The sequence below is a fragment of the Dictyostelium discoideum genome, assembly GCF_000004695.1.
Source record: "Dictyostelium discoideum AX4 chromosome 2 chromosome, whole genome shotgun sequence".
NCBI lineage: Eukaryota > Evosea > Eumycetozoa > Dictyosteliales > Dictyosteliaceae > Dictyostelium > Dictyostelium discoideum.
Genome location: NC_007088.5, coordinates 2,912,041 through 2,933,174, shown reverse-complemented (window position 1 = coordinate 2,933,174; position 21,134 = coordinate 2,912,041). Strand labels below are relative to the sequence as shown.

Below are 21,134 nucleotides of genomic sequence, written 5' to 3'. Positions count from 1 at the left end.
TTTTTGAGGAATGTGATTTAATTTTAACTTGTTTGTTTCTCATAAACTTTAATCTTTTTTTTTTAATAAAAAAAAAAAAAAAAAAAAAAAAAAGGAAAAAATCTAGTTATGATCAAAAAAAAAAAAAAAATTAGAAATAAAAAAAAAAAAAAAATATTTAATCTCGCCAAATTAAGATATTTATAAAAAAAAAAAAAAATATATTAAAATTTAAAAAAAAAACAATTTTGTAATCCAGTGCACTGGATGATTATTAAAAAATTAGTAAATTGGCAAACATATCATCAAAATTTCTTTTAAAATAATGAGTACACATTTTAAATCTAAAAAGTTATTTTGTTTTTTTTTTATTTTTCTATTTTTTTTTTTTTTTTCTATTTTTTTTTTTTTTATTATTTTTTATTTTTTTTTTAATGTAATAATTTTTTTTTTTCTAAAAAAAGTGTCCTCACAAATATTTTTAATATATGTATACTGTTTTTATTAAATAATTTACATTAATCATAAATTATTAATAATAAACACCACCCACAGTATCAATCAAAAAAAAAAAAAAAAATCAAAAAAAACCAAAAAAAAAAAAAAAAAAAAAAAAAAGGGCATCACATTATAAAAATAATAAAATAACTATTACAATAACTCACACATTCTCTACACAAATTATTTTAAACACAAATAATTTAAATTACCCACACCACACATTAAAACCAACATTAACACTTTTTTTTATAACGGTATTGTACACCTACCTTTGTAAAAAAAAATATATATAAATTTTTTTTAAAAAAAATAAAAATAAAAAAAAAAAAAAAATAATTAATTGCATTGTAATTTTGTTTTTGATTTATCGTCAACTATTACATCCTTTTAAAATTCATTCTAATATTTACACAAAAAATAAATAACCTAATAATATTTAAAAAAACAATAGTAATAGTAATAGTAATATTAATAATAAAAATAATAGAAACCATTAATGATTAAATAATTTTTTTTTGTTATTAATTTTTTATTTTTTTATTTTTCCTTAATCGTTCAAAGTCATTAATCTAAAAAAAAAAAAAAAGAAAAAAAAAATAGTTTAAAAACTATAGTTTTTATTTTTTTTTTTTATTTTTTTCTTGTAATTTTATTTATTTATTTATTTATTTTTGTAATAATATAAAAAAAAAAAAAAAAAAAAAACAAAAAAAAAAAACAAAAAAAAAAAAAATAAAAGATTTTTAAAGATATATAAAGATAAAAAGATAAAAATAAAAATAAAAAAATAAAAAAATATTTTTTTTAAAGAAAAATGATTTATTTAAAAATATTAGAAAAATTAAATCAAGCAATTTGGTTATTCGATATAAATAAAAGAGTATTGATTTGGGGTAATCAATCATGTAAAAAATATAAAAATATTGAATCAATAACATCATTATTTAATAATTCAAATTTAATAAATGATATTAGAAATGGTAAATCAAAACATGAACACATCGATATAATAGAATCCAACGAAAATGGAGAGATTTTAAAACAAATGATATTTAAATATTCATCAATACATATTAGTGATATGGATGCAAGACAATTATATTTGGATACTAGTATTAATTTATTAGTAAATCAAGATAGTCATTATTTAGATTACGAAGGTAAACGAATTTTTATATTAGTAGAAGCAATTGAAGAAATTAAATTTATTCAATCACCATTATCATCATCAATTGAAAATCATAATATAAATAATAATCAAAATAATCAAAATTCTGTAAATATTAATAGTAGTAATAAAGGACAATATAATAGACCAGAACCATCAAACATGGGATCTTGGGAATGGAATGTTCAAAATGATACAACTAAAGCATCTAATCAATTTTATAAAATAATTGGTATTGAAAATGATTTTAATAAAAAATTGAATTTTAATGATTTTATTAATAAACTTGGTATTCAAGAAATTCAACCAATAATTAATAATTGTATAGAATCAAATAGTTCTTCATTTGAATATCCATTAAGAATTAATAGAAAAAATGATAATTTAGTTAGATATATTCAATTAAAGTTTGTATTATTATTATTATTATAATTATCATTTTTATTAATTATTTATTAATTTCCAAACTTTTTTTTTTATTTTTTTTTTTTTTTTTCAATGAAAAAAAAAAGAGGTGAAATTATTAAAAAAGATGATAAAGTTTTTAAAGTTTTAGGAGTTTGTCATGATTTTAGTGAAATTCAAGAAGCAAAAGATAAATTAGAAGAAGAGAGTAAATTTGTTGAAGCATTAATTGGTTGTTTAAAAGCAGGCATTGTTGCATGTAATTCAAATGGTGATTTAACACATTTCAATAAGAGTGCACAAGATTTACATGGATTAGAATTGAACGATAAAACCGATAGAAAACAATTATTAGATCAAATTTTAAAATGTTATAGATCACCATATGAACAAATAAATTTAGAAAAATCAGGTACACCAATTATTAGAGCATTAAGTGGTGAATTTATAAATGATCAAGAAATTATAATTACTCCAACTTCAAATCAACAACAATCATCATTATCAAAATCAAATAGACCAAGATCACAATCAAATTGTTCAAATGGTAATAAATCACAAAATAGATTATCAAAAAATTATAGTACAACAACAACAACAACTAATAATAATAATAATAATAATAATAATAATAATAATAATAATAATAATAATAATAATAATAATTCAATTTCACAACAACAACAAACACAAGTATCAACACAACAAACACAACAACAACAAAATACAACAAATGGAATAGGTGGTGCAACAACATCAACAACAGCAGCAGCAGCAACAATAACATCACCACAACAAATACCAATTGCAACTAAAATTCCAACAAAGATAAATGATAATGAATTTTTAGTTTTGGCAAGTGGTCAAGAGATTGTTTCAAAAGATGGTAAAACCATTGGTGCATTTGTAGCCTTACATGATATTACTGAAAGAAAACGTAATGAAGTTATACTAAAGAATGCAACAGAGGAGGCACAAAGGGCTAATCAATTAAAAGGTGAATTTTTGGCAAATATTAGTCATGAATTATTGAGTCCAATGAATTCAATCATTGGTATGGTTGGTTTATGTTTAGATGTTGCACCAAGGAATCTAAAGGAAATGTTAAATGATGTTGTGGAGTCGTCAAAGATTCTATTGGATTTACTTCACCAAATTTTAGATTTCACAACATTGGAATCAAATTCATTGGCAGTTAGACCTTTCCCATTCAAGTTACGTGATACATTCAATCAATTATTTAAAGTTTTCTATACACGTATCATTGAAAAGAAGATTAGTTTAACCTTTTCAATCGATCCAAATATTGCCGATGATTTCTATGGTGATCAAAATCGTTTAAAACAAATCCTTTCAAATCTAATTGATAATGCAATAAAATTTTCAAATTCTTCAAATATAAATAATTCAATTTCAATCATTGTTGAACAATTAACTCATAATCAATTTAAAAAATATAAAGACTCTTTTAGATCAAATTCAAAGACTCATAGTAGATTAAATTCACATGATGATTATAGTATCGATGGTGATTATGATGATCAAGATAATAATGATTCTTATTTTGGTAGAGATATTAATGTTTCAGATAATGAATCAGCTGTTGGTGGTTTTAGTGAATTAGATGAAAAAGATAATAGTGATGATGATGATGAAAATGATGATGAAAATGATGAAACTGATGAAAATGATGATGATACCGACGACGATACATCATCAAACACTTCAAGAAATAATATAAGTAATAATTTATTATTTCATAATAATACCAGTGGTGGTGGTGGAGGTGGTATTAATAAACGTGAAAAATTTAAAAAAAAAGATCGTGAAGGGTTTGTTAATCTAAAATTTTCAATTAAAGATCGTGGTATTGGTGTACCAGAGGATAAACATGATTTCATTTTCGATAGATTCTTTCAAGTTGATGGTTCATATAGTCGTGTTCAAGGTGGTGTTGGTTTAGGTTTAAGTATTTGCAAAAAGTTAATTGAATTCTTTGGTGGTGCAATTTGGTTTGAAAGTGAAGCATCACAAGGTTCAACTTTTCATTTCATTCTCTCAATTAAAAGTGTTGAAGCACCATCACCAAAATCACCTTCATTACAATCAAGTAATGGTTCAATCAATTCAACCACTAAATTATTTGAATCTAGTAGATTAAAAAATGAAATTTATATTCCATCACTTCCAAATGTTCAAACTAAAAAAGTGAAAAAAGATTCAAATGATAATGGTAATAACGATTCAACAAATTATGGTATTTCTTTAAGTAATAGTATGAATAATATAAATATCAATGGTAGTACATTAAATAATAATAATAGTATTAATAATAATAATAATTCAAATGATAATGGTCCATTAACAAGTCGTACACCATCAAATAGTTATTATAATTTCATTGCCTCTTTAAATAATACATCATTAAAATCTTCAAGTCATAATACTCTTAGTTCAAGTCCAACTGGTTTTAATGGTATTTCAAATTTAAATATTAGTGGTTTAAATAATCTTAGTAATTTATCAAATAATCCAAATAATCTTAATAATATAATTGGTAATACTAATGGAAATAATAATACCAATGGAAATAATAATAGTGGTATAAGTTTAAATAATAGTAATAATAATATTCAAACTCCAAATGGTTTAAATAATAGTCGTGGTTCAAGTTTAATTTCAACACCTTCAACTAAAAATGTTAAAAAACAACATAGTTGTCCAATGGATTTAATTCAAAGAATTCATTCAATTTGTACACCACGTGGTCCAATTTCCAAAGAATGTGGTTTAAATAATTTACCAGCTTATTCACCACCAAAATCACCTGGTCGTAGTTTAAGTCACGGTGGTAAAAATTATTCAAATTTAATTAGTACCCCTAGAGGTGGTGTTGGTTATAGTTCACCACCTATCAACAGTAGTAGTAGTAGTGGGGGTGGTAGCAGTACAAATGGTAGCAATAGTGGTAATAGTAGTGCAAATAATTCAACTCCTTCATCATCTTCATTATCCTCAACTCCATTAACATCTTCAAATACACCATCACCAGTTTCAATATCATCAAATAATGTTAATAATAATAATCAACAACAACAAACACAACCAATTTTATCACCAATTTTACCATTAAAAGATAACTCAATTGATATCTCTGATTTAAATAATATTAATAGTTTAACACCAAATTCTTCAAATTCAACCTCAACAAATGTAACTCAAAGCAGTTCAAATATTATTAATAATGGTAATAGTATAACAATTATAAATAATAATCCAGTTACTCCAAATGGTAAAAAAATAGTTATAGTTCCATTATTAAGTTTACAATCTGCTTCATCACCAAAACAATCACAACGTGGTTATTCACCAAAACAGCAATACTCTCCAAAACAATATTCACCAAAACAACAATATTCACCAAAACAATATTCACCAAAACAGCAACAACAACAGCAACAACAACAACAACAATTAGAACAATTGAGTGGAAGAATGTCACCACATAAATCCAATTTAAGTAGTACAAATCTTCATCATATTCATCATCATCATATTCATCAACAACAATCTCAACAACATAATAATACTACTGTTCATTCAAATAATTTAATTTTAAATAATAATAATAATAATAATAATAATAATAATAATAATAATAATAATAATAATAATAATAATAATAATAATAATAATAATAATAACAACACTACAAATACAAGTAATAATCATACATCTGATCCATCAAAATCATCAAATTCAACACCTGAAACATCACCACCAATTAGTTCACCAAGAAGCAATAATAATAATAATTGTAGTTTAACTACAATAGTAGGAGTAACAACACCACCACAACCATCATCAACAATTACTACACCACAATTCCAATCACCACCAATTTTATCAGGAAATAGTGGTAATATTAATTTATTAAGTAGTAATGGTACAAGCAGCGGTGGAATTGAAATTAGTGGTAGTCAAATGATTCCACAAAAAGTATTGGTAGCAGAAGATAATACAATGAATCAAAAATTAATAAAGACATTATTAACTAAAAGAGGTTTTGATATTACCATTGCAAAAGATGGTAAACAAGCCTTAGATTTCTATCATGAAAGTAAAAATAAATCAATACTTTATGATTGTATATTAATGGATATTCAAATGCCAATTTTATCAGGTTTAGAAGCAACTTGTGCAATTCGTGAAATCGAAGCAAATGAAGGTGGTCATATTCCAATCATTGCTGTAACTGCTCATGCAATGAAAGGTGATAAAGAAAAGTTTTTAGAATCTGGTGTTGATGATTATGTAACAAAACCAATTAACCCAAAGTTATTATATGAAGTAATAAATACTCAAATCTGTAAATATATTGAAGAAAATCGTTCATCATCTACAATAAATGAAAATAAAAATACAATTAATAATAATAATAATAATACAAATAATAATAATAATAACAATAATTCAAGTAACCCTGTTAATAATAATAATAGCAATAGTATTGATGCTACTCAACAAGAATTAAATAATGAAAAAATTCGTATTTAAATCTTAAAACCATTTTAATTTTTTTAAATAATAATAAAAAAAAAAAAAATACTTTTTTTGAAATCAAAGTATTTAATTTAAAATTGTTATTTTTATTAATTTATTTTTTTCAATATCGAATATCATTATTATTTTAAATTTTACCAAAATTAGTATTGATCGATATTTTAAAATGGTTAATAAGTTCACAAAAAAAAAAAAAATAAAAAAAAAAACCAAAGGGCCAAAATGATTTTTCAAATGATTTTTTCAATTTTTTTTTATTTTTTTTTTATTTTTTTTTATTTTTTTTTTTTATAAAATTTTATTTTTGATTTTTTTATATTTATTTTTTTTTTTAATTTTTATATTTTTTTTTCTACAAATTTATTTCTCTACAAAGTGATTTCTTTATATGTGTTGATTGGCACATAGAAATATCTATTTAGAAAATATAAAATGGCTGAAAGACAATCAGCATCATCACCAACTCCTTCTTCACCACCACAACAACAACAACAAACACCTCAACAACCACCACAATAGTATGATTGATCAAATAAAAAATAAAAAAAAAAAAATTATTTGGATTATCCACAGAGATCAAAATATTAATAATAAATTATTTTTTTAAAATTTTATTTTAGTTTACTAAATTCAAAAAAGAATTTTAAAGTAAAAGTATTAAATGGTAGAGAAGTTGAAAGACACCCATTAAATTCAATTACAAAAACAGAGGATACAGGTAAACCAAAACAATCATCATTATCATCAAATGCAAGTTCACTTCAATCAGCAGCAGCAGCAGCATCATCATCAACAGCAACAACAGATATTGATCCATTAAACAACAATAATAATAATAATACAGATATTGATCCATTAAATAATCCATTAGAAAAAAAACATGATCCACTTTCAGAAACAATTGCAACAATGGGTGGATTAAAATTAATAAAAGAAAATCATTTAACAAATTATGTTGATGAGAATTTTATGCCATGGGATACATTGAAACCATCGATTCTTCAACAATATACCTCTGATGATTCAAATCCAATTCAAGTTTCTTTTATGTCAACTGGTACAAGTGGTAAAATTAAAATTCCAATCAATCGTTTAAATAAGATTTTAGAAGAATTGGAACAAGATAAAGAAGATTCAAAATCAACACAATTCTCTCAACCTGATATCATTATGGATTTAGAAACTTTACATTCTGAATTATTAAAAGCTTGGGCTGCTGAAGAAAGAGTTAGATCTTTAAAAATTGCAATTCAAGTATGTACTAATTTTCAAAACTAAAAAATTAAAAGTAAAATTTATTAATATATCTCTTTTTTTTTTTTTTTTAGACAGCAAAATTATTATCAGATACATCATTAATTAAATTTTATCCAAGTAAATTTGTAATTGCAACAGAGATATTAGATACATTTGGTAATTTAGTATATGATAGAATTAAAAAGAGATTACAATCATCAAAAGAAAGTAAAAATCATGAAATATTACTAAAGGAACAAGCAAAGGAAACTTGTAGAAATTGGTTCTATAAGATTGCATCGATTAGAGAGTTATTACCAAGATTGTTTGTAGAGATTTCAATTTTAAAATGTTATGAATTCATTCAAGGTGATGTAAACACTGAACCAAAACAAGTGATTAATCGTATCAGTGAAATGATTAGAGGTATTGGTAATCCATTGGTTGCAAATTACATTAGAGCTTATTTGACAAGAAGATCATTCGATCTTTGTCCAGAGTATAAGAAATTCGTCATTCAATTATTGAAAGATTTCGTTTTCACTCAAAAATCATACGAGAAATCAAAATATTTAGAGAATACCTTGTCAATGTATAGAATTACTCTCACTGATTATATGGGACTATATTCACCATCATTGGAATGGTTACTACAATGTTTGGCTCATAAAGCAACACCTGAAACTTTGGAAGAGGTTTTAGAACTTTTCAGAGAATCAAAGAATTCTCTCCTCTTAAATCATATCATTAGTTCTTTCCCACCAGAATACATTTGTAGTAATTCAACAATGTTTTCAAATTTCATAAAGGATGCCGATACTCTCTCCTATCCAAAATATCAACTCTATAGTACTTTTGGTGTTAATTTGGTTTTAGGTCAACCTCCAAAGAATCAAATCTTATCAATTTTAAATGATGTTTGGAAAGTTGTTACAAACTTTGAAAATATTAAAGATTATATTTCTGTTGCTGAAGTTTTTATTGAATATGTTTTAACTCATTGTTCTGTAAGTTGTTTTTTAAATTAAAAAAAAAAAAAAAAATTAAAAAAAATAGTTTTATTAATAGTTTTTTTTTTTTTTTATCTAATAGGAAAAAGAAACAGATGTTTTCTTAAAAGATATTCTTAGACATATTATACCAGATAAAGGTTATGAAACAATTCAATCACATCTTCAATCAATTGTTTTAAAAATTTTTACACATATCTCTGATTTTGGTAAATTAGTTTCGTTTGTAAGTTTTGAACTATATTTTGTAAAAAAAAAAAAAAAAAAAAAAAAAAAAAAAAAAAAAAAAATATTTTAATTATTATTGATTAAATTAAAAAATAATTATTGATTTATTATTTATTTTATTTTAAATAATATTATTTAGACAAACTTTTTACCATTATTAGATTTATTTAATGGTGAATCACAAAAACAAATTAGTAGATCAACATTAGAAGCATTATCAACATCAAAAGTTATGACATCAGATCCAATATTGATAAATACATTCCTTACCTATGGTAAAGCATTACATGATTCATTGAATAGTCTTAGTTTCCAAGATGAAGTTAGACAAGTCACTCAATTGGTTGTAAATTGTATCAATAAGATTGATTTCGGAAGAGATGTTGAAAAACAGTTAAACTTTTATGTAGAGTGTAGACAAACCTTTATCAATTTCGATGGTGTAAAGAATAGATTGGTCTATGGTGTTTGTGAAATTTGTGAGAAAACTTTAAATTTGGTAAAAGGTAAACATACTCCAAAGACTACCTCTTTTATTCGTGCTTGTGTTGCCTATTGCTTCATTACAATTCCATCAATTGATGATATCTTTTTAAAGATGAATCTTTATTTAGTCTCTTCATCTGTGGCTTTACAAAATCAAGCACTCTCTCAAGCCGATGCTTTATTAAAGGCTGCCATCACTTTTATTCAAGAAATCCCTCCAATCTTGGAGTTTAAACAAGTTAAATCAACTGAAGATTGGACAATCTCTTATGTCTCTGATTTTATCTCACTTTTAGTTGTAACTCCTGGTCATCCTGAAAGTGGTCCTTTCTATTTAGTAAAGGCTCTTTATAAAGTCATTAAAGAATATCAATGGGAATCAAGTTCAACTGCTAAATCAAAATTATTTATTCAATTATTATTACTTTGTTCTTCTTGGTAAGTTATTAAAAATTATTATTATTAAATTATAGTGAAAAAAATTTTTTTAATTATTAATTTTATTATTATATATTTATTTTTTTTTTTAAAAAAAAAAAGGGCACAAACTTCATTACCATATCATATTGAAAAAGTTGAATCAAATGATCAATTATTTACAGAAGATCCAGAGTTTAATACAGAATTAACAGAATTTTATAATTCATTAATTAAAGAAATTTTATATGATTTAAATCTTTTGAAAGATGAACCAGATAATTTAGTAAGGTATTTTATTTTTTTTTTTTTTTTCATTTTTTATTTATTTATGTTATTTAATATTAACATTTATTAAAAAAAAAAAAAAAAATATATTATAGACACAGAAAAAAGTTGGTATCATTTGTATTGATTTAATAAATGCATTATTAAATGTTGGTGAATTAAATAGTAAGACAGCATCATTAATTTTCAATTTATATAATATGGCAAAGAAAATTATACCATCAACCTGTTTCAATGAAATTACATATTTAAAGAATACTCTTGCTTTTATTGGAACTCTTGAATCTAAAATGGGTCAGGATATTTTTAATAAACTTTCACAACAACAATAAGAAATAATAAAAAAAAAAAAAAAAAAAAAAAAAAACTTTTAATAAAATATAATAAAAAAAGATTTTAAATTGTATTACCCTAAATATGAATAAAATATTATTCCAAAAGTGATTATTTTAAATATTAATAGACCAACTTAAAAAAAAAAAAAAAAAAAAATATAAAAAACAATTTGTAATTAAAGTTTTTTTTTTTTTATTTTTTTATTTTTTTAAGTTTATAGTTTAAAATAACAAATCAAATTTTATTTTAATACAAATCTTACCTTAATTTCAGCCAGTTTATCTTTTTGAGATATTTTAAAGTTTTTGGTTTGGGAAGAAACTTTTTATTTTCCAAAATGTAACTATTTTTTTTTTTTTTAGGATTTAAAATAATTTGGTTTTTGTGTTGAAAAAAAAAAAAAAAAAAAAAAAAATTATTAAAATTTAAGTTTTTTTTTCTTAAAAAATTAAGTTGTGGGTTAAAAAAACAATTAAAATATTGTTATTTTTTAGGTATTTTTATATTAATTATGTTTAAAAATACCCCCTAAGGGACATAGTACCAGTTTGAAGTTTTAAGTTATTACATTTTAAGAAACCAACTATTTATTAATTAATTTTTTTAATTTTTTTTTTAATTTTTTTTTTTTTTTTATAAATAATTAAAAAGTTTTAAAAAAAAAAAAAAAAAAAAATATTATCAAAATATTCAAAAATAATAATTAACAATTAAAAAACTGGATTTTATAATACACATATATCACTAGAAATTTTTAAATATAATGACAGAAGTTACTTACCAAATTCAAGACCAAATAAAACAATTTAACAATTTTAATCCCATTCAAAAAACAAATTATAAATATCAATATAATAGTGATAATGAAAATTCTTCTTTGGTTTATTTAATTAAAAATCCCAAACAAAACAATTTTAAAAATTATAATAATAAAATATGTAATTATAAAAGAAGTTTATCTTCTTCATCATTCCAAGGAAACGAAGAAAAAGAAACTAGAAAGAAAAATAAGGCTCAATTTTATGAAAATGATTTTGAAAATGGATTTGGAAATATTTCATCTTGGTTGAATAATTCAATACCATATAAATGTGAAGATTGTAATGGAAATAATGAACCACCTCATCAAAAATTGAAATCTCAGGATATTCCATTATTCACTTTCTTTGAACCACTTACTTTTATTCATGAAATTAATAAGGTTATTCATATTGAATTAGAGATAGCAGGGGTCGATAAAGATGATGTTAAAGTTGATCTCACTAACAATATTCTTACAATTGTAGCAAAGAAGAAATCAGTTTATCCATTATTTCAAAATATGTGTGAATTTAAAAGACATGAAAAATCAATTGGTGTTTACAAAAGAGTATTGGAATTTAATTCAAATACTGTTGACAAAGATACAATTAAAGCAAGATATGTTAATGGTATTTTATTAATTACAGTCAACAAATTTCTGTAAAAAAAGAAATTTAAAAGTAATGAATATAATAGTATTAGTATATTATTATATTTTAATAAATGTAATAATATTAGAATATTATTATATTTTAATAAATATTTATTATTCAAAAATAGATTATAGAAATTTACCAATTTTGAATTTAATTATTTGGTTTTTATAATTATTATTATTATTAAAAAATGATTTAATTATAATAAAATAAATATTAATAATTAATATTTTTATAAAAAAAAACAATATTAAGATTTGAAAAGATTTATAATTGTTTTTCTCATTTTTAAAAAAATTTCAAAGTTCTGGTTATTGAAATTTAGACTCACCAAAAGCATATATGGCATGTTTAATGTTGTATGGTGTTGATCATTTTATTAATACCGGCACATTGGATTACTGTTTTGGGCCAGAGCTAGAGAGCCAGAAATTGATTCAAAATGATTTTTATCAAAGAAATTACCAAATATAACTCGAAAAAAATAAATGTATAATAATATTTAATTTTTTAATATAAATAAATCTATATCCTTATTGGTGTGTTTTTATTAAATTAAAATAAAAAATATTGTATTTTATTTAAAAAAATTAAATATCTTCTTCCATACCAAAAAATAAAAATAGTAAATCTCAAACAATATTTTTTTAAAATTTTTTACCTTTTTTCAAAGATAATATTTATTTATTTTATATTTTATTTTATTTTATATTTTATTTTATTTTATATTTTATTTTATTTTATTTTATTTTATTTTATATTATTTTATTTTTTGGAAATTTAATAAAAAGCTTTATAACATATCAGAATCATCTTTACCAAATCTGGTGATCATTGAATCGATCATACCTTGAGTTGAGTCATCAAAATCTTGAAGACAAACTTTACCATTTGAATTGAGATATGTATGAGCTTGAACAAATACCTTTCTTGGTTTCTTTTTAGCCAAAACTATATCTCTAATGGCGAGGAATTCTTCATTGACATGAGTATATTCATCGAATAATTTGATTGAGGCATCAATATTTGCAGTTGCTTTGTAAACCATTAATCTATTGAGGAAATCACCAACAGCTTTAACACCAATACCTCTAATTTTACTTTTATCAAGTTTGACAATTACATCGTCGGCAGTCTTGTCTAAAGTGACAATACCAGAACGTAAGAATGTTGTTAAAATACAATATCTGGCTTGCATATGAGCTTGTCTCCATTTACCTGGTGCACCTTCACTTGGTGGACTATAAAATTCCAATGCACAGACACCAGCACGTGCCATAATCAACCAATTGACATAGTAGACATCTTCAGCTTTCTTTGGATCTGTGAAACCAAAGAGTTCAAGAATCTTTTCATCTGGTGATAAATAGATACCACAACATTCTGCTCTACATTCTTCCATTGGTGAACCCAATGATTTGAAAACACTGTCATAAGTTTCACCAAATTTATATACTTCAGTCTTTGGGTCAATTGGTTTGTTTGTAAGTGGATTAATAACTTCACCAACTTTAAAGTTAACATTACCATTAGCATCTGTTGTGAAAAGTTTACCTGAACCATGACCATATAACTAAATAAATAAAAAATAATAATTAATACTTTATATTTTTTTAAAAAAAAAAAAAAAAAAAAAAAAAGAAACTTACTTCATGAATGCCAACTTGTAATTCGAATGCTTCAGTTGATAATTCATTGAATAATTTTTGATCACTTTCTTGGATAAAAGTAACATACTCATCCTTTCTTGCGGCAATAACATTACCTAATGATACATTCTTGAAACCTTCAGTTTGACGAATATCATCATCTATTTGGTTTCAATTTAAAAAATGGAAAACAAAAAAAAAAAAAAAAAAGTTAGAAATAATTTTTAAAAAAAAAAAAAATTAATATTAAAAAAAAAAAATAAATAAACCTTACAATTACTTAAATTAATACCAGCTGGAATACCAGTTGTAGCAAATGTTAAAACTTCTAAAGAAGTAAAATCTGGTTTGTTGAATTTTTCTTTTTCAAAGCTCTTGTCCCATGGTAATTTTGATAAGAAAGTAGTGGCATTATCTGTTAATTTTCCAAATTTCAAACTCATTTCTTTGTTAACCATTGAAACGAAACCTTCCCATTCACCTCTTACACCATATGGATCACGATAACTTTCAATGAAACCAATATTAGTTTCAACAGCTCTAAATAAAAATAAATAAATAAATTAGTAAATTAATTAATTTTGATTAACAATAAAAAATAAAACTAAAAAAAAAAAAATAAAAAAAATAAAAATAAAAAAAAAACTTACGGAGAAATATCTTTAATCCACCATCTTTGACTATCTTTATGATCATCAATTGAACCACTATAGAAAGAATCAATATATTTCTTGAGCATATTTGTTTGATTTTCATTTGCAGCGTATGGTAAAGCCAATTTAAGATTATCTACTACTTTGGTTAAGTTCTTATTCCAATCACCATAGACGATATTAATGGTGTAACCATCGAATTGATGAGAGACAGTTGGAGTTGAAGTTGAAGCACTAGCAATCAAAAGGTTATAGTTATTCTCTGAAACTTTGAATAAACGAGTATTATATGGTGAAATGCTCTTTGAGTCCATAAACTTTTGTACTTTTTCAATTTCAACCTTTGTAATATTTGGTGAATAATAGGTTGAAATACCATTACCATCAATACCCAATTCTCTTACTTGTTTATCTAATGAATACATTAATTCACTACATTTACCCCAATATTCATTGACTTTATTATCATTAACTTTATTAATAATTAATTGTAATTTTTCTTTTGAAATTCTTGGCTATATAAAAATAAATAAAAATAAAAAAATTAATAAACTATTATTATTTTTTTTTATTTTATTTTAAAAAAAAAAAAAATATACTTTACAATAAATTTACTATCACCAAAACTTAAGTAATTACCCATATTACCATAAAAAGTTGCAGCATATGATAATAAATCAGAATATTCTTCTTCAGAAACAATATTTGGAACAACAGTTGATTTTAAATTTTGAATTGAGAAAAGATTTTGAAAGAGATTAAAGATTGGACCACTTTCAATAGATGTTTGACCAAGACAAATTTTTGAACCCCACCAACAGGCAACACTAATATGATGGGCATAGAGTTGTTCTTTCTCTGTTAATAGATTGAATGATTCACGAGCATTTAAACGATAAACTGGAATCTCCTTTGGTACAAGATGATTCTCTATTACTGATGATGGTACTGACATTATTAAATTATTTGTTGAATAAAATCTTTTATTAAAACTATTATTATTTTTATTGTTATAGAAATTATTATTGTTATTGTTTAATATCAAAAGGGAATTAAATTTAAAATTTTTATTTTCAACAAAATTTTTTAATTTAAAAACTTTTTTTAACATTGGAAAAAAAAAAAAAAAAATTAAAAAAATAAAAAAAAAATAAAATAAACCAAATTTAAGTTCACTGTCACTATAATTTTTTTTTTATTAAAAAAGTTGATTTATTTCCACATGCAATTTCCAAAAAAAAAAAAAAAAAAAAAATTAAAAAAATTAAAAAATGAAAATTAAAAATAAAAATAAAAATTAATTTTTATTTTTTTTTTTTTTTTTTTTTGTATTAAAATAAATTATTATCATAAAAATTTTTTTTTTTTTTTTTTTTTTTTTAAAAAAAAAAAATAATTCTCTTTCAGTATTAATATCATTGCCAAATAAAATAAAATAATATATTTTTTTTTAGGTATATAACCTAATAAATAAAATAACAACAGTTTTTTTTTGATTTCTTTTTTTTTTTTTTTTTTTTTGAATTTTTTTTTGAATTTTTAAAAAAAAAAAAAAAAATTAAAATAAAATAAAAATAAAAATAAAAATAAAAAAAAAAAAAGTTGCATTATTAATAGCAATATTGGAAAAAAAAAAAAAAAAAAAAAATTTATATCATAAATTTATACATATATATTGTCAACATATAATGACAACAACAACAAATATTATTAACAATGGAGTGTCTTCATTTTCATTGAACAATAATAGTAATATACCTACCATACATTCACCAAGTAATCCAATAGTAGATTGTATTAGAGATGGTACAATGGCATATATATATTTGGTAGATGAATCATATATACAACAACAACACCAACCAAATCCAAAATTCCCATCATTGATACCATTACCAAAGAAACTATATTCAACCACACCAAATAAAACCACACCTTATCCATTCCAATTTCAACAAAACAATGAGAATTTATCAATTGTTAAAGAGGTAAATATTTAATAATTATTCATTATATATTTTTTTTTTTTTAAAAAAAAAAAGTATAAAATAATTAATTTTTTTTTTTTTTTTTAAAAAATATTTTTATATAGATTTATAATTATATAAATTGTTTTGAAATTAAAGATTGTAGAGATTTTCATTGTGTAGATTCAATTAAAAGATATGCAAGATTTCATTTGAATTTAACATTGAAATTTATGGGATGTAAATCAATTCATGCAAGACAAATTTCAAATACAGTGTTTGAACAACTTGAAAAGTGTAGAATTGAACAAAACAAACAATTAACTGCTACAAATAATAATGCAATTGTTACAACTGATTCAATTACAAAAACTGAACAATCAACTACTACTACTACTACTACTACTACTACTACTACTACTACTACTGCAACAACAACAACACAACCACCAATTTATTGTGTATCAATTCAAAGAAATATTTTCTATTATATCATTGGTCACATACTATCATGTTATCAATATTCAAAGCCACAATATATAATTGATTTCCCTGTATCATGTGAAGTTCAAGATAAAAAACATTCTTTTACCATTTTATTGGGTGGTACATCTGGTTGTGGTAAATCAACACTCACTGCTTTATTAGCCTCAAGAATCGGTTTCACTGCTGTTATCTCTACTGATAACATTAGACAATTACTAAGAAAATTCATTAGTAGACAAGAATCACCTATACTTTGGGCTTCAACTTATCATGCTGGTGAAATCATTTCAAATCCATCATTATCACATAAAGAAAAAGTAATTAATTCTTTTTTTTTTTTTTTTTTTAAATGTTATATATATATAATTAATAACTTTTTATTTTTAATTTTATTTTATAGATTTTACAAGGTTATGAAGCACAAAATGAAATGATTTTTAATAAATTAGATATTTTAATTGGACATTATGAAAAGAGAAAAGAATCATTAATTGTTGAAGGTGTTCATTTAGATACTAAACTCATTCTAAGATTAGTAAAGAAACATCCATCTTGTATTCCATTTTTAATGTACATTAGTAATGAAGCAAAACATAAAGAAAGATTTGCAATTCGTTCAAAATATATGACTCTCGATCCTCATCAAAATAAATATACAAAATACTTTAAAAATATTCGTATCATTAATGATCATTTATGTCATGGCGCTGATGAACATATGGTAAGTTTTTTAAATATAAATATATAAGGATAGAAATATTGATTGATAGAAAGATTGATTAATAAATATTCCAATTTATATTTAAAATATTGATACATATATTTTTAGATTCCACAAATTGATAATACAAGTATTGATAGATCTTTAGCTACAATTCATGGCACCATCTTTGCTTGTTTAAAGAGAAAAGTACAATGTGGTGAATCTTATTATAATCATGAAACTGATAAGTATGTATTATTGATCCTTTTTTAATAATAATAATAATTTCTAACATTAAAAAAAAAAAAAAAAAAAAAAAACTATTTAGAATGAATATGTTATATAATCAATATGAACAAATTCAACATCAATTTTGGTCATCAAAGGGTATGTTGAGATTAATTCAAAAAAAAAAAACTGTTAGTCCTCATGGAAATAATAACGTCACCGGCGATGTAGATAATAATAATAGCAATAGTAACAACAATAATGTCAATAATAATAATGGTGATAATAATGGTGATAGTAATGTTGATAATAATAGTAATGATAATGACAATAATAATAATAATAGTAATAATATTAGTAATATTAATAATGATAATGATAATAATAATAATGATAATGATAATAGTAATGTTGATAATAATAACGATAATAGTGATAATAGTGTTAATAGTAATAATAGTATTAATAGTAATAATGGTAATGAGGGTAGTAATAATTGTAATGTTGTAAATGGTAATAATAGTAATAGCGATATATTAATTAAGGTTGAATACAATAAAAATAATAATAGTAGTAGTAACGATAATGAATACAAGAATAGCAATGACAATCATTGCAATATAAAAAATGAAACCGAAAATAGTGATATTAATGGTTGTATCAATAACAACATCATCAGCTACAATAACAATATAAAGAATAACACTGATAATACCACTGGTAATCATAATTATACCACTATGAATGGTAACAATGAAAATGATTGTAAAAATAATAATAATAATAATAATATTAAAACCATACCAAACGAGGGACAACAACAACCACAACAACAACCACAACAGCAACCACCACAACAATCACAACAACAACCACAACTACAACAAAAAAAGCAACAAATACAAGAAGAACAACAAAATTTAAATAATAATAATAAATCAATTGAAGATGATGAAGAAGCATTCAATAGCGATGATGAACATGATCATGAAGATGATTCAATTAGAGGTAATGAATCTGGTTCAGTTGGTGACCATGGTAATAGTGTTAAGAAATCCTCATTAAATGATAAAAATCATAATAATGGTAATAATCAAAGTAATGAAGATAATGACGATGATTCAGATATTTCAGATTCAGATTCAGATGGTGGTGAAAGAATTGATTATTATTTAGATTGTGGTTCACTTGGTAGTTAAAAAATTTTAAAATAAAAAAATAAAAAAAATAAACAAACACAATATTAATTTTGTTCTATAAATAAAAAATAAAATAAAAAAAAACATTACTTTCATAATTTTCTCCACCCCCCAAACCTTTACTTTTGTGTATAAAAAAATTGAATTTTATTTAATAATTTTACAACTTTTGATTAAACCTAAAATTTTGTTTTATTTAAGTTTCTTCTCTTATTTCATACCTTTTAATTGTTGAACTTTTTGAGCTAAAATTTCATCAGTTAAATCTTGTGAAGGATTTTCAGAAAATAATGAAACATGAATTGGTGAAAAGAATTCATCAATCTTACCTCTATGAGTTGTTAGACGACCTTTAACCATTGGTGAAACTGATACGCCAACAAAGGTAATTTGAGCATGTTTTGGTTGAACGATACCATCGATAACATCAGTGGTCGCAACGATACCATAGTTTACATTTTGATCCTTTAAATGTGAGACTAACTCCTGAAGACCACCAGTACCTTTACCAACTAAACCTAATCTTTCTTTATCTTCATAACCAATTAACATCCAATTAATTGGATCAGATGATGTTTTAACTTGTTCAACTATTTTTTTTAATTCATAATTTCAGTTTCACTTAATTCACTCTTTAATGATGCAATGATTTCAACATTATAATGACCAAGTAATTTTGTAACTGATGTTTTATTTACACTGTATTTGGCTTTTTCAATGGCTTTAACATTATCACCAATAAATGTAATATAAACGAATCTATCAGTTGGAATTCCATCAACATGATCAACTACTCTGAGAATTGCATAAACCATTGATGTATCATCAAAATGTTCAATTAATTCATTAATACCTTTAGTACCAGTTGATAATAATTTAATTTTATCTGGTGATCCATCATAACTTTAAAAAATAAAAAAAAAACAGGAAAAAAAAGATAAAAATAAAAAATTAATATCTGAGATTTTTTAAAAAAAAAAAAAAAAAAAAGAAAAAAAAAAAAAGAAATAAAATTACCCAACTAATAACCAATTTGTGGCACTATCTGTTTTGTGGACAGATTTAACTGCATCATTAAAATCTTCAAGATTTGATACAGAAACGGAATTACCAGCTCCTGGGGTGCTCATTGAGCCTGCTTTTCTTTCAGCTAATGAAAATCTTAATTGGCCATCTGTTGACATTTTGTATTATCTTTTTTTTTTTTTTATTTGTTTCACTTTGATTAAAAAAAAAAAAAAAAAAAAAAAAAAAAAAAAAAAAAAAAAAAAAAAAAAAAAAAAATATTACACAAAAATATCTTTTTTTTTTTTTTAATTAAAAATTATTTGAAAAAAAAAGCCAAGTTTTATTTTAAATTCAATGACTTTTTTTTTTTTTTTTATAGGTTTTACATTTTTTTATTTTTTTTATATTTTTTAATCATAATCTTGATTTCAGCTATTTTATCTTTTTATTTATTTTTTCAATGAAAATGTATTTCAATATTATATTTCTGTAAGTTTAGGAAAAAACAAACTCATTCCCCCTTTTTTGCTTAAAAATTTATGTTTTTTTTTTTTTTTTTGGATGATTATATGGAACACTAACAACATCACCAACATTAGCACTAACCACCCAGAACAAGAAAAAGTAAATAAATAAAAAAAATAAAATAAAAACAAAAAATAATAAAAAAAAATAAAAGAAAATAAAATATCCTAGTTTTTGATTTTTCATTTTTTTTTTCCCCAAGTTATAAATTTAATGAATTTTTTTTTTTTTTTTTTTTTTTTTTGATATTTAAGGTTTTATTTTACATTTTTTATTTTTTTATTTTTTTTTTTGTCATAACCTTGATTCCAACTATTTTATCTTTTTATTTATTTTTTTTTGAATGAAAATGTATTTTAATATTATATCCATAAAAAAGTTTGGAAAAAATAAATTTATTATCTCTTTTTCCTAAATAGTTTTAAAGCTTAAAAATTTAAGTTTTTTGGATTGATTTAATTTTTTAAATTTATTTTTTATTTTTTTTTGATTTAATTTTCAAATTTCTTTTTTTTATTTTTTATTTTTTATTTTTATTTTTATTTTTTTTTTTTTTGATTAAATTTTCTTTTTTTTTCTTTTTTCTTTTTTTATTATAAATTTATTTTTTTATATTTTTCTTTTTTTTTTCTCTCATAAACA

General features: G+C 22.4%; 6 protein-coding genes and 1 pseudogene across 6 annotated transcripts; 4 read left to right on the top strand and 3 right to left on the bottom strand.

Annotated features, from left to right (window-relative positions):
• Positions 1–1,294: 1,294 nt before the first annotated feature.
• Positions 1,295–6,610, top strand: dhkI-1 (histidine kinase; the record flags this gene model as incomplete). The annotated part of the gene is made up of 2 exons (XM_639498.1): positions 1,295–2,055; positions 2,161–6,610. The coding sequence occupies 2 exons, from the start codon at positions 1,295–1,297 to the stop codon at positions 6,608–6,610; spliced, it is 5,211 nt and encodes a 1,736-aa protein (XP_644590.1).
• Positions 6,611–7,048: 438 nt separating this feature from the next.
• On the top strand, positions 7,049–10,613 carry DDB_G0273473 (hypothetical protein; the record flags this gene model as incomplete). The annotated part of the gene is made up of 7 exons (XM_639497.1): positions 7,049–7,134; positions 7,237–7,870; positions 7,945–8,859; positions 8,945–9,088; positions 9,230–10,014; positions 10,117–10,279; positions 10,377–10,613. 7 exons carry the CDS (start codon positions 7,049–7,051, stop codon positions 10,611–10,613), a joined length of 2,964 nt encoding a protein of 987 aa, XP_644589.1.
• Positions 10,614–11,380: 767 nt separating this feature from the next.
• hspF-1 (heat shock protein Hsp20 domain-containing protein) lies at positions 11,381–12,082 on the top strand (the record flags this gene model as incomplete). The annotated part of the gene is made up of 1 exon (XM_001134605.1): positions 11,381–12,082. One exon carries the CDS (start codon positions 11,381–11,383, stop codon positions 12,080–12,082), a length of 702 nt encoding a protein of 233 aa, XP_001134605.1.
• A 785-nt stretch (positions 12,083–12,867) lies between these two features.
• Positions 12,868–15,331, bottom strand: dpp3-1 (dipeptidyl-peptidase III; the record flags this gene model as incomplete). Its single annotated transcript, XM_639572.1, has 5 exons — positions 12,868–13,647; positions 13,724–13,884; positions 13,998–14,263; positions 14,374–14,891; positions 14,981–15,331. 5 exons carry the CDS (start codon positions 15,329–15,331, stop codon positions 12,868–12,870), a joined length of 2,076 nt encoding a protein of 691 aa, XP_644664.1.
• Positions 15,332–16,064: 733 nt separating this feature from the next.
• Positions 16,065–18,959, top strand: DDB_G0273453 (hypothetical protein; the record flags this gene model as incomplete). Its single annotated transcript, XM_002649138.1, has 5 exons — positions 16,065–16,364; positions 16,469–17,146; positions 17,230–17,550; positions 17,659–17,780; positions 17,861–18,959. 5 exons carry the CDS (start codon positions 16,065–16,067, stop codon positions 18,957–18,959), a joined length of 2,520 nt encoding a protein of 839 aa, XP_002649184.1.
• Positions 18,960–19,169: 210 nt separating this feature from the next.
• DDB_G0273405 lies at positions 19,170–20,143 on the bottom strand (annotated as a pseudogene; the record flags this gene model as incomplete).
• A 361-nt stretch (positions 20,144–20,504) lies between these two features.
• DDB_G0273469 (hypothetical protein) lies at positions 20,505–20,678 on the bottom strand (the record flags this gene model as incomplete). The annotated part of the gene is made up of 1 exon (XM_639491.1): positions 20,505–20,678. One exon carries the CDS (start codon positions 20,676–20,678, stop codon positions 20,505–20,507), a length of 174 nt encoding a protein of 57 aa, XP_644583.1.
• Positions 20,679–21,134: the final 456 nt, after the last annotated feature.